The 15,197-nt window shown below is 31.0% G+C and overlaps 1 protein-coding gene across 6 annotated transcripts in view; it reads right to left on the bottom strand.

Annotated features, from left to right (window-relative positions):
• The window catches only part of LOC125077825 (proton channel OtopLc-like), a 64,821-nt gene that overhangs the window by 2,998 nt on the left and 46,626 nt on the right, over nt 1–15,197 (bottom strand). For all 6 annotated transcript variants that reach the window (XM_047689906.1, XM_047689907.1, XM_047689909.1 and 3 more), the window contains 5 exons: nt 7,672–7,789; nt 6,906–7,014; nt 4,475–4,654; nt 2,178–2,338; nt 1,696–1,858 (listed from right to left, as the gene is read on the bottom strand). In XM_047689906.1, coding sequence (XP_047545862.1) covers nt 1,696–1,858; nt 2,178–2,338; nt 4,475–4,654; nt 6,906–7,014; nt 7,672–7,789 — 731 coding nt within the window. The remainder of the gene's footprint in view (nt 1–1,695; nt 1,859–2,177; nt 2,339–4,474; nt 4,655–6,905; nt 7,015–7,671; nt 7,790–15,197) is intronic.

Here is a 15,197-nt window from a genome sequence, read left to right as displayed (position 1 = left end):
AAAACTCGCAACGAATTTCATTAAAACGTTGTATCTACCTACCTACATAGTTAATAAGGCGGGTCAAACAGAAATAAATTGAAACAAAGGTTCGCGTGAAGGAAAATTACTCGGTAGGGGTAGTGCATAAAAAATGAGGTTAGCCTGTTTATGGAAACGTTAAGCGTACTGTGTTAGCGGTTTAAAATTGTTAACTGGGCTTACATAAGTGGAACTCTGTAATTGGTCAGATTTGATTCTGATAAAAAAGAGCCCGTAAAGAACTTTTTTTATGATAACTTTTGCGCATAAACACATCGCATTATTTGCTTTTTATGTTCAACTAAAAAAACCGATGTTACTATGCTATGTTTTTGCATAAAATAATATAAACAAATATATTCAAAATTGGAAACATATAATACGTTTTTTTTTTATTGTACAAGTTATCTCAGGTCAAAATAAAATAGCTTTTAAATTGCAGGAACTAACAAATCGAATCATCGAAGCGGACTCTGCGACATCACTACGTTATACAACAGCGTTCAATCATAATTAATTCAATTAACAGAACACAAAGGAAATAAACGAAATAAGCGTGAGATGTATAATATTGTCACAGGATATTATTTTTGCGTGACTACTGTCCGTTCTATCAACAATTTTATACTCAGCGTTTCGACAGTAGTAATTACTTATGATAACTCGAATTTACTTTTTCCGCTGTTTTTAACAATAATGGGTAATTTTATTTATTTAAATTACTAGCGTCAGTATTATTGTTGGAATTGACATATTTCACTTTTACATTGGTAGTGCATTGTTTGTGGTAGTTTCGTTATATCTAAACTAATATTTCAAAGCCGAATGTTTGTTCGCGATTCCGAATTTCGTGAATTATATGAATATATTTTGAATCATATAGTTTGTTTATTTATAATACGCTACGACGACAACGACGGGAACGACGCCTTAAGCTTTCTTAAGGCAGAGCAGTGATATAAATGTCGACCAATCAGCCAAGCTGTGGTTGTTTAATTATCGAGATCCACTTAATTATAATTATATCCATATTTGTACATAACAAGCAAACTTATTACGTGTATGAAACAGTCATGTATAATCGTGAGACACGTAATATTATAATATTTATTTCGTAACAACGAACGTATTTGTTTTTACGTATTTTATTCGTATGGAAAATATCACGTGTCGTTGACACGTACAAAGGGATATTCAATATTTATTTCATACGTACTAGGTGTATTTATATACTATTAATAATTTAAAATAATTGCAAAGAAACAGTGTTTGTTTAATTTTTATTGATGGGAAATATTATTTATATTTGAATGTGCTTCAAGGAAATATAAATACATCAATGAAAGGAAATTCTGACAATTCTTTCAAAATCAAGATATTCAAAATGTTTCTTTGAGTATAAGCAACAAACTTTACAGTTACGAAATCAATTTCTTTAAATAGCCAACGATATATGCGGTTTATATATTTTAATGAATTTGTTCTTAAATAAATAAAATAAGTAACTTATATATAACTAAACGCTGTTGTTTCAAATCGCGTCGTCGCATATTTATGCGTGATTTGAAATCAAATAAAGACCGAAACTTACAATGTAATGCTATATAATTCGTTCTGTATATTAGGTGTGTGGTGGTAAGCCTTCTAACAAAGTGACAGGTAAAATAAACTTACCAAGGCGATGGGAGATGCCAATTGTTTTGTTCTCAGGGTCGTAAAATGTCAGTATTTCGTGTTTTGTTTCTTGAACAAGTACGTTGAGCCACACGCTAAGGTTGGTGCCCACCATATGCATTAGGCCAAAGCGGGCCACTATCTTATGTTTGTATACTTTCATCTGAAAAATATTTATATACCAAATTAGACAATAATAAAGATGAACTTAAAAGCCAGTTTTTTTGCTCCATTTAATAAAATAGATATACTCTAGAATACTAGATTGTCTCAATACATTTATCAGTTACCAGCACCTCAGTTGACTCAAAAAGTTGTACGCTTTGACCAAATACCAAGTCGTTATTGTCATTTTATAATTTTTTCTGTTTTTAATTCAAACATGATTACTTTTTTTTTTTTTTAATTTTATAGTTGTTGGAACAAATAATATAAAAGAAATAAAAAAAAAAAAAACGTTTAGTAATGAAACTTTTTCTAACCTCATTGTTGAGAAAGATGAAGTACATCTGAATAAATATGAAGGCCATTCGCGTGGCGGGCGTCAGAGCTAGTAGAACATTGTGGCAATTTGTATTCCTCTCGAGTTCCCAATACTGCCCAAACTCCAGACCCGAGTAAATCATTGAACCGATGCCGAATGCTATTAAACAAAAAAACAAATATAAAAAAATATTTTGCAAATTCTAATACCCAAAAGTTACATACTAAATAAAAGGGCAAAGAATTTGTATTAGATTTTAAAAGTGTGTATATATTTATCAATATATGTGTGAACGGATACACACCAGTGTATTTATTCAAAGTATTCCATAATTAGAATGAAAATCTAAAATTATTAATATATCACGTAGACATTTAAAATAGTCCTTTGAACCCGATAAAGTTAACTTTAATAGATGGCTTGTTTGTGATTTAAGACTCATAAATAACTGTAAATAGACTATACGGGTTGGCTCAAGATAACATCATCTAACTTTTCTGTAATCCTGAGAGATTGAATAATTCATATAAGACAAGTCGCAGAGATAAAATCTCTTAATACTTAAGTGTATTAAACGTAACACACATACGTCAGCACCTCAACACCAATACATTTATTATTCTAAGCGTAGACAACTGAACGAAAAGTAGAATTGAAAAACATTGTTTTATCTCTTTTAGAATTCTCTTACAGTTCCAGTGCCCGGAGTTAAAAAGAAAATAAGCAAACGGCCTTTCTGAGCGTCCACTTAGCCTACTTTGTAAAGGTATAATAATGAAACGTAGAGAGCCATAACAGCAAAATGAAAAATAATACTCTACACAATGCGAATTGTTATTCCTACTACTAACACAGTTATTTTCCATTCAGAGTTAAAGTTAAAGAAGAAAACTTTTGTGTTCACATAAAAATGTTGACATGAAAAAAACCGAGGACTTCTTAATCATAATCAGTCCAGTTGAAAACAAAACACAACTGTTTTAACTACAATTTCTTTTTTTTTATAAAAGAGACAATTATGACTTTACTTATAAACAATGCTTAGCACGTGTTTAGTTAATTGATTTAGCTTTTTCTGTCACCAAGCGTAGAAGTTATACTTGTTAACTTCCAGGCAGGATATATTTAACTACCATCACTTTTTATTTTAAGCGTTAAAAAAGAGTAACTACTGAGTTTCTTGCCGGTTCTTCTTGGTAGAATTTACATTCTGATGAAGCTACAACCAACCGGTTCATTTAATACATCAGTTCGTAAAAAAACGATTCAAAAGTGCTTGTAAAAGCCAACTTGAATAAAGTATATTTTAATTTGCTTGATTTGACGTTTGAAACAAGAAGACACTATTTTTTAACTAATTATCCCTGAAACAACATTTAAAAGAGAACCGATAGCCCTAACACACACTTACGACAAAAAACATCTTTGCGTTCTAAAGAGATCACGTTCGGCGAACTTTCGATGTTGCAGATAAAATAATTATTTGAAAATTGTTCGGTAGTTGCTGTGACTTTATATTAAAAAAGATTCTTTAATATTTATTTATTTAAAGATCATCAGTAACCTTTATTTACTAAATGTTCTGTTCTGTTTATTTTTACAGCATTGTTTCGATTTGTTTGTTGATGAGTTAATTAATTACTAATATAGTTATTAAATAAATTCGCAGATTTCGTATTGTTAAAAGTTATTTTTTAACTCTCCATTTATTTTAAAATTTAATGAGTACCATTACTTTTCCTTATCAAGGCTTGTAATAAAATTTACTTGAAAATTTTATGCCCTAACTTCTGAAGATCATTTTAAATGTTATTTATTTTACGTTCTTGAATTAATGTTTTCAGGCAGTGAAATGTTTGTATTTAATATTAACATTTATTTTCTTTACTTACTCGTAATTTACGCGTGTGAACGTATTCATAAAATGTTAAACGTAATCTGCCGACACATTCGGCGAAGAGTAGATGTTAACAAGTAATTATTGATCAAGTTCAAACAAACATATATAATATTGATACAAATATTTTACAATTTTATATAAAAATATTTAGCATATAACTTGCAGGCCAATAAGTTGCTTATTGACCTGCAAGTTATATGCCTGGTTTTAGGTAGAAGAGGGCGATTCATAGCTGTTAAGGTTACTACGGTAACCAATTAATACAGGATTTTAAGAAAAGTATTACAATAAAATTTCAAGGTTGTAAAACGGTAGATTTTTATACTTTCTTCCAATTATAGCTTAAAACTTTTATTGGATAATTTATGTTACTACTTTTAAGATTTATTACTTACCAACTGCACCCATCCTCAAATAGAAACTACCATAGTGATGTGTGCGTGTGGCGAGGGCGAATCCCAGCGACAACCGCTTGGCGGCTAGCTGCGGTTGCACATGCGTGGCTGTGGCATTGCTGCGCTCCGTCCGGGATGAACACGAGTCTGATTCCGATGGAGATGAACTCGAATCTGATTCTGAATGAAATAGTTTTTATTTACTTTTAAGCTATATTATTATATTAACGAATAAAATAAATTTTTTTGAGGATTTATTGCCATTCCCCTTTATATACCCATTTTATACCCATTTTACCTAAGTTTGTATCAAGTGAATTTCAAATTGCTAGGAGTATATAGTGTTGATCTATAGGGAGAGTAATCGTGGTAATAATCCTAACAAAGTTCGAGTACAAATTGACATCTAAAATTAGAAAAAAAAATATATAACTATATATTATAGTTTAGATTTATTTAGATGAATGTAAATCATTTCATAAATAAATTATAAAATATATTAAGTACTCTTTTGTAAAGAGGGAGAGAGTCTATGATCTTTTAAATTTAGAATTTATATTTAAACAATTTTAAAATGATGAATTCACAGCTTTAAAGGATTACGTTATTCTCAATATAAGAAGTCGATAATGGATAAGAACCTTTTTTTAAGTATTGTCTCAAAAACAAGCCATTTAATTATATTTTAATGAATAATGTTTTATTTTCTATCAAACACAAGACCAAAAAATAGAATTACAAACGTACCACTTGAACACGTATCTCCTTGTCAGTCAAGAACCATTCATTATTTTGAATTTAGAATTTCATATTTTGCTTCAAATTATTTTATTGAATTCCTTTATAAGGACAAGAGAATATTTAGACGCAAATACCATTTGAAACGACGAATATATTAAAATACGTTTACTCAGGTAGACGAAAACATCAGAAAAGAATATAATAATCTTTTGTCTCATGTCAACGCTTTGTTCTGCCAGAAACAGCTTACTACAAAGCGGATTGAAATTTTTCCGTCTGCAATTTTTTTTTTACATAAACAATTCATACACTCACATACGATTTTACTTACATACGTTTTTTCAGGGATTTTTAAATCGATATTTTTATTAACATCACATAAATTATTCAATAAATTTATTATACTAGTTTTCGTTCGCGTGTTAGAGGGGGGAGGGGGGGAGAGTAGGTTATTATTTATCGTATTTTAGTTTAGTTTCGGTTAAAAAATATTGGAAAATAAGGATATAGAAAATACAAGTATCTCAAATTTCAGACGCATAAAGCAAAGATATGTTTGATTGATAATACGATATTTAAAGATAATATATAATTGGTGCTCTTGAAAAGTAACGGCCTGTAAACAGTTGACAGTCATGCAGGTTTCCTCACGAAAATTTCCTTCAACGTCGAGCACAAGATGAATTACAAACACAAATTAAGTACATGAAAATTCAGTGGTGTTATAATGGTATGAAAACCCAGGCAAGATACAAATCTTACAAATACAAAGTGTGTATACAAATATACACTTACTTTTTGAACAATATAATACACGCAAATAGTTAAAAGAATACAATATCACGTTTTTTTTTTTAAACTGTCCTGTGCTTTTTATCCAAATAGCAGACACAATAGCTAAACAATAACCATAAATCACATATGATATACAGGACAGAGGCAGAATTAAAATCAAATTCGAGGCATGTAAAAAAATGTATTGTATATATTCTCATACAGTTCAGGCAATATTCACGTTAACGACGATTCGACAATTTAAACTCACATCTAAAGCTTTAGATACTGGTCTGCAAGATAATTTTGTAAGAATCGCTTAATTACCAAGCAACGCTCATTTCTTTTTAAAATCTCCGATCTCGTAAGAGGTAATTAGTGAGTCGGCTTCAAAAAATAAGATTTTCGTTAGTCTTAATTTTGGGCTTAGTAAAATTTACTTTATCAAGATACGGTTAATCATCCTTAAAATGAGTTTGTTTGATAACTTTTACTCTGAATAAAATACATATATATTTTCTGATTATCAGAGTAATAATCAGAGATCTTCATTATTACTTTAATTTGTTAAACAAATAACTCGAAATCATTCTCTTTGTACAAAGTGTCAAACGCTCGCTGAACATGTTTACCGTCTTAACGAAGTGCATTTCAAATTAATATCCGAGCAAGTTTATTTAAGTCGTTAAGCCCAAAACAATCACGAGCCGAAATAAACAATACTAATTATTCAGTAATAAAAGGTACTTAATTAGTTTAACAACAATTACAATTGCATAAATAACAAGTACATTGACTACATAATAAGATTCAAATACATTAACATTGGATTTTCTTTTGAAATTCAAAAGAGGATTCATTTTATTTGAAAAATATTCAACAAAAAATGATGCATACATGAAATAAAACAACTCACTAGCAACGACAGCCGTGTCAGCTGCGGAGCGCGACCTGTCTCGGAGCAGTGCAGCGTACATGTATAGAAGGAACACCATACTGCCGATATACAGGTACAAATAAAAACCCTGCCGACAAAATTAAACATTTGTATTTGCATCTAAACAATACATAGAATGTATTTCTTTTATTAAACAAGGAGTACTTACATCTAGTAACAGAAGGTTGACAGTAACGAGACAAATATAGTCACATAAAAGTTTTAATTAATAATATCTGACATAAAAAAATACTCACATACAAAAAAATATATATAAACTATATTCATAAGTATTAAAAATAAATAAGATAATAAACTTTAGCTGGACCTAATGAGATAATCAATTCGCTGCCTATAATTTGATAAAGGTGCGTACGATTATCAGTTTTTTTTTCTAGACACGTTGTATATATTTGTTTGTAATTAATCTCGAGGTAGAAAACGCCGGACGTCTATTTATACCATTATGTAGGTTATATGGTGTTAAAGAGATGCCAGTAAATGATTATCCACTAATCCAATTCAATATCGTTTTCAGTAGAAGAAAACAGATAGTTTGGATATTCACTATAAGTTTGTCTAAATCAACTGTAACAAATGCGATCTAATCAGCTTTTTAACATTAATTTCAAAATAAATTATATGAAAAATATATAAGAAGAATTTAGAATATATTTTTCATCGGGAATGCCCGTCATCGTGGCCAATTAATAGGATTGTATTTTTTAATTACCATAAAACTTACCTCATAAAAAGATGGTGGTATGTATGTTGAGATCACTTCGGCCATTGGAAACGCAACTCCCATTACAACCAAGAGTTTCCCATACAACGCCGAAAGTGTCGTCGCGAGTGCATCCCCTCTGTCAAAAAAAAAACATGAAATTTATAGTAAAAACTTTTATATATTATACACTTTTAAAGAAGGGTAGGGAAGGGGGAATAGGCATTCGATGGTGAGCATACATACTTACTTTTTCATCAATATAATTAATTATAAATACTAAATATCTAATGATACATTATAAATACAATGCAATTATTATTGTAATTATTTATAATTCATTTCACGTAGGGGATGAGAATCTGCCACGTGTATCCACTAACCCACATTGGAGATACATTGGAGATTTTTAGATACAATTTGCTTTTAGAATAGAATTAATTCGGTTGCTCTGCTTATTGAAATTAGTTAATTAAATTCTTAGTACAACAATCAACAGAGACTGTATATTATTGTATTTCGAATAGTATGCTCTACAATACGCACTGCCGTAATGTTCAGAGTCATTACATTACAAGTGAGCACAGCAATGTACATCTTGACGCACAGATCTAGTCACAGCCGTGGCGTGCATTGCAAGAGTGACGCTCGTGCTGACAAGATGTCTAGGTTAAAAGATTAAAAACGTCACAAAACGTAATTATATAGTATAAGTATATTATTTACATGGAGGGACACGAACAGATCTATATAAATCAATGTAATACATGTTTCCTTGTTACATTTCATATTAATGCTCTCGATGAAAACCATACATTACATCATTATATTAGCAGACTGTAAATTTTCCACTGCTGGGCTAAGGTCTCCTCTCCCTTTGAGGAGAAGTTTTGGAGCATATTCCACCACGCTGCTCCAATGCAGGTTGGTGGAATACACATGTGGCAGGATTTCGTTGAATTTAGACACATGCAGGTTTCCTCACGATGTTTTTCTTCACCGTCGAGCACGAGGTGAATTATAAACACAAATTAAGCACATGAAAATTCAGTGGTGCCTGTCTGGGTTTGAACCCGAAATCATCGGTTAAGATACACGCATTCTAACCACTGGGCCATCTCGGCTCTTCATGAAAAACTTATTTACGTTAAGATAATCACTGAAATGTTGAATAGAGTTTCCTAATTGCTTATTATATCATAGTCTTTTATAGTAAGTAGTTTTTTATTAACATTCAAAATGGGAAACGGAATTGTTACTCCTTATTATTTTATAACGCAGCTAAGAGATAAAGGTAGAGGCGATGTGCTGTACATCCCCACCTGTATTTTGTAATCATTACTACGTTCAACCTCTCTTATGAATTAGTCTATTATTATTATTAGAAGAATAAAATAGATTTTATTTTCAAACAAAATTATAGATACATAGAAACAAACATCTTTATTAGGTTTAAAAACAATCGTTTCGGAGGAGCTAGCTCTTCCATTCAATGTAGAGTTAAACTTATCATATAATTTAAAAAAAAATACTAATTAATGAATACTTAATCTAAACTAATATTATAAATGCGAAAAGAACGCTGACTGTTTGTCTGTCTGTTACGCTTTAACGGATAATCCACAAAAGTAAATAAAATTAATAGATTTTTCTCAGAGTATCAACATTAATTTGCATAAAAGGTTGAACGAAAACGAGCGTGCTATAGAAATTATTTCATCTTATTATTGATATTCAAAGAGCCACTCAACAATATATATTAAACTAATTACAAAAGCCTGACACGAATTGAGATCTGCAAAATGCTAATGTATTTATTTTGTTTGCTTAGAGTACATCCAGCTACTCTTTGCGTCATTACCCGAGTTAAACGTTACTTCTCCGTCCCCATAGATCGTGGCGTGATGTTATATTATGGAGCTCCGTAACCGTTGTAATTTTCTCTATTGCAATATCGAAATTATCTAAAATTCGTAACTGAAACAATCTGAAACGATCGGATAATCCGAAATAATTTCGTATCCGTAACCGTATATGAAACCGGTAAAATTTTATAACATATCCATAACAACTCTGTTCTATAGTCTAATATTACATAATTAAGCTATCTAATGAGATTGCAGATTCGGCCGTTAATCTTGACCGCCTAAGAAACAAGCAATAACTCTTCAGGTTTAGAAATTAAAAATATTTATTTTATCACTTAAAAAAATCTTGGCTTTACATCATCTGGAATTGAAATATAGAGTTTTACTGGATATGGAGCCGAGATGGCCCAGTGGTTAGAACGCGTGCATCTTAACCGATGATTTCGGGTTCAAACCCAGGCAGGCACCACTGAATTTTCATGTGCTTAATTTGTGTTTATAATTCATCTCGTGCTCGGCGGTGAAGGAAAACATCGTGAGGAAACCTGCATGTGTCTAATTTCAACGAAATTCTGCCACATGTGTATTCCGCCAACCCGCATTGGAGCAGCGTGGTGGAATATGCTCCAAAAACCTTCTCCTCAAAGGGAGAGGAGGCCTTTATCCCAGCAGTGGGACATTTACGGGCTGCTAATGCTAACTGGATATTAATTCGTATATATTCTTAATTAAATTTTAAAAAGTCACTAAAAAAGGACAACATTCATACCTCAAGGAATCAAATTCCAAATTGGGAATTATTTTAATCATTAGTAACAAAAAAAACAATTAGAACGCGTTAGATATAAGTAAATTAATTACTGAGAAACCGTCAAATTTCCGGTTACCAGAATAAGCTTTTATCGTAATTTCCGCTGTTTAAATGCTTGTGTATAAAAGAAAAAAAGAATTCATATCAAGTCAATGAATACGAATGCTTAATATTTTTTTTAATGCATATTTGAGGTGTTTAAAAATGCACCGCTCGAATAACTGAATAAAACATTTAGGAAAATGCCTAAATAATTAAAAGGTAAAAAATGTACACCGAAGTTGAGGATATAAAAAGACTAAAAATAGTTTGTACTACACAAGTATTTACTAACCGCCTTTGCTTGGAGTAAATTAAATTTTAATCTTGCTTATTTTATGACTATATTTATAGAATAAAAATTTTATAGACTAAAAATTTAATATATGTTTGTATTGTACATTGAATGTTGTCTTAGATTTTCGCGATTATTACACATTGAAATAAAACTAGTTTTTTAACGGATTTAATCGCGTATATTAATTATTTTTAACATCCCGACGTTTCGAGCACTTTGCAGTGTTCGTGGTCACGGGCAGACTAAGGTGACATTTGTCTGTTCGAATTAAAAAGACAAATGTCACCTTAGTCTTAGTCGAAACGTCGGGATGTTAAAAATAATTAATATACGCGATTAAATCCGTTAAAAAACTAGTTTTATTTCAATTGTACATTGAACTTGCGCTACAATCGGGTTGACGTTAACAAAATTATATTATTAATTTAAGTAATTTTTAATAAAATATCATATTATACAAGCTATTACCTGATCAAGTTCACGAATAAAAACGTACTAACTTTTACACTAACATTTACAATGTCGGTAAGATTATAATAAGTCTCGTTCTGTTATTGCTTACAGAAATATAATTGTCTATCTGTTGCTCTTTCACAGCCAAACCACTCAACCGAATTTGATAAAATGTAGTATGAAGCAACCCTGAACTCCAAGGAAGGACATAGACTTTTTTATGAACCAACCTCTAAAACACGAGCGAAGCCGCTGGCGACAAATAGTATTATATATTGAATTAATCAACGATATTGTCGATAGTATTTTTTCCGTGCGGTGTTCATATATTATTTTGCGATATAATAATTTGTAAATAGTTACCAACGGTTAATCCGCCAAGAAAGGCCACTCCCAGTGAAATTGGGTGTCAAAAATGATTATGTGATTTTACTATAAAACGAATCAAGAAAGTTTACATAGAAAATTGTTTCGCTTACTGATTCATTCATCTTGTACTCGTATATACGTAATAAGTGAATTCCATTCATCTGAAGGAACCCGTCGCGCGATGTTTCTTTGATGTTTACTAAAGCATAAACTCTTACCACGAGTTCTTTGAAATCTACTATATCGTATTCTATGAGCCATGAGATTTAATTTTTTTTTAAACATCCGGTTTTTCTCGGTACTATTTTCATTCGAATGCGCTATTAAATGTTTAAATCATTTGATATGCATCCATTGTTTAAGTTTATAAAAACTAAACGTTTACTTCGGCTAAATATTATGATTTCAATTATTAACAATAACGTTATTTACCAATAATGGTGATGTTCTTCCGATGGCCGAATTTTGGCAACGGCGTTCAATCAGGGACTAACCTCGTAATAAGCTCGTAAACTTGAAGTGTTCCTTGGATGGGTTTGGAAGGCAAGTGAGCTCCTGAGTTTTTATAATCGGTGGCACCTCGATGATGTTAAGGTTGGTTCAATTTTTTTTAATTTACATTATACTCTCCGAGTTACAGTTCTAGCAGAACTCCCGGACATAAAAACTATTTATTACTGCTCCAACTCAGGATCTGAACCTGAGGCTTCAGAGTCAGAAGCTGATGAGATGAGCTGGCCTCTTGATTTTAAACATAATAGTTGTTACTGAGTTTTATTGGGAGACTCTCTTGAATAAGAATCCGACTACTTTGGCATCAGAAGCTTGTTACAAAATAATCAACATAAACAAACTATATGCCTCTGTATCTTCCGTATCAATCAGACTTATAATTTTGCATGAGTAAAAAAAGAAACGAATGAACACACTTTCTTTATAATACCCATCCTACCTAAGTTGTTTTCAATTAAAAATTTCAACTTGATTCATGCAAAGACATAAAACTGAAATTTTATTATATTATGTCTTTGCTTCGTTACGAACATTATAACTTTATAAAAAAAAAAACTCAAATGTGTCGCAATGTATTTGTTAAAATAAGACATTATACTCTCGTTTTCTTATACATGATATGAAATATCCTAGCAGATGTTTTTATGTACATGTATTTCAATTTCAAATCAACAGACACATGCAAATTTCACGCTTCGAAAAATAGGGAGCTTTTCTCTAAGCATTTTCTTTATAACAATTACGGAACTAACAATACCCACTACTATCCTGGTGAATATGAAACATTCACGTTTTTTTATAAAAAACTAAGGGTGTCTTGAAATGTAAAAATATAACGAACAATATGTTCTTCAAAATATTCAGCGACACAAATACGTAAAGGGTTCACTCAAAACTAGTTTTTTGAAATATACATGTTAATATTAGGGTTAGTTCTAGAAACTTCGATTCGCCACGATTCGTGTAGTATTTTATCATTACAGTTGCATATTTTTAAAAGGAATCAATATAAGATTAATTCTCTACAGAGTTTTAAAAAAGTACGAATCAATTCATATAACTTTAAATTCTATATTTTTTATAGTTTTTGGTAGAAAAGATTTACTAATGTCTCTCTCGGCGATTCTTTCGGTTAATTCTATTTTCGAAACCGAAATAGCTAATTAAATGTAAATTTAATATAATAAAAATATAATAAGTGGTTAGGTTAGTTTGAGTTTAATTTGATATTCTGGTTAATTAACTTTAAACAAATGATTATATAATACAGTTAGTATATTATGCAAATATGGCTTGAAATTTGTCGTCTAGCTTAACATGGGACGCGGTACGATGTGCTGCTAAGATAGATGTACCGAGTGGCACTAAATAATAGAAGACCAGGAAGCAAGGACCCCTCGGCATTATCTTTCGCAATCTCCTTGTAAAAGTATTATTCAAAACGTTTCAAACTTGAGGTATCTTTTCGCCTGGTTTCTGGAAACCCTTAACGCTCCCTCTGGGAAAAGGGGCCCCTCTCGTGCGTGCCTCGTTGTCATGGCAACGGTGTGTTATTGGCTCCCCACAGCTATTGTAACTTCCAAAGATGTCTATAGGAATACGTATAGTATGCCACTCTGTCCGAGATGACATAGCCCCAAATTCATACACGCCCTACTTCCCAGTTGAATGTACGCACTTGATATTTTTTTTAGATTCGAGAGTACGAGGGTTTTGGATGTTGGCTTTTGAGATATTTATGTTTTTTATGATTTGTTCCACTCTAGAGGGTAAATATTTTTATTGTACTTTAATAACGCTATGATAAAATTTGTGTTCTACACGGTGACACCATACGCAGTTATATTCTGGTTATATATTGTATTTTTAATTTGATACTGTTATTTAATTTAAGAATTTTATTGATTTTTCTTCTATTCAGAGTATAACTAAAAGACCAACAACTTTATAACGCTTTTTTTATTAATAACTGTTATCTTGCTTACTTATTCTGGAGTTGTTATATATTTCGTAACATCATTTCTATAAACATATTAGGAAATGTATTTTATTAGTAAATAAATAATTTATTCACATCCACTCAATAAATAACCATACCATCCTTACATTTAATTCTACATATAGACTTTATCCTTTAACTTTAATAGTTTTAACAATTGATTACACTGTTTTTCGTTTATAATAAATGATATCCACAAAGACTCAAACCCTCGACTACCCAAAATGAACCATTTTCATTAACAAGTTCGCAGCAATAATTTAATAAGCAATCGAGATTAATGAAATATATTTGAGTTTAAAATTAATTCGCAGCTTAAACTATTTAGCTGTTTACGTTAGATATTAGTACGAGTTTAAGTGTATTATTGCGTTGTTATATCATTTAATATGTTATGTTTAAATAGGTCGATGTAACTTCTCAACAAACAATAATAGGAATTTTATAACTATGTTTGTTATATCAGCTGTGCGATGTACTAATTTGGAAAATCATCTGCATACGAGGACAAAAGCTAAATATTTGACATCGAATTGACGCAATATCATTGGTCGAGATCTTCAAAAATAATAATAATAAATGGCGTTGACGTCGACTTAGCTATTATCGGAACTTCTACAATAAAATTAAAGTAGATATAATTAGTTGAGTGGAAGAGTGTTGTTTTATAAATAATGAGATACAAAGAAATAACTTAGTAACGCAAAATATAACTGAGCTATTAGCAAATCGTAAATCTAAGCTTTGTTTGTCTTTATTAATTTTTCGATTGGAATACGCAATACGCTGTTTAGAATAGTGGTTAGAACGCGTGCATCTTAACCGATGATTTCGGTTTCAAACCCAGGCAGGCACCATTGAATTTTCATCTTAATTTGTGTTTATAATTCATCTCGTGCTCGGCGGTGAAGGAAAACATCGTGAGGAAACCTGCATATGTCTAATTTTAACGAAATTCTGCCACATGTGTATTCCGCATTGGAGCAGCGTGGTGGAATATGCTCCAAACCTTCTCCTCAAAGGGAGAGGAGACCTTTATCCCAGCAGTGGGAAAATTTACAGGCTGCTAATGCTAATGATAAATAAATAAATGTTTTGACTTTTACATTTTATTTGAGCTCACTAAAAAATCGAAGTTATTTGTCTATTGCTTCATTTATTTTGGTTTTCATATAAATTAAATACATCCTGATCAAT

This window comes from Vanessa atalanta, chromosome 4 (genome assembly GCF_905147765.1).
Source record: "Vanessa atalanta chromosome 4, ilVanAtal1.2, whole genome shotgun sequence".
Taxonomy (NCBI): domain Eukaryota; kingdom Metazoa; phylum Arthropoda; class Insecta; order Lepidoptera; family Nymphalidae; genus Vanessa; species Vanessa atalanta.
The sequence above is the reverse complement of the archived record's forward strand: the minus strand, read 5'-3'. Positions and strand labels throughout refer to the sequence as shown.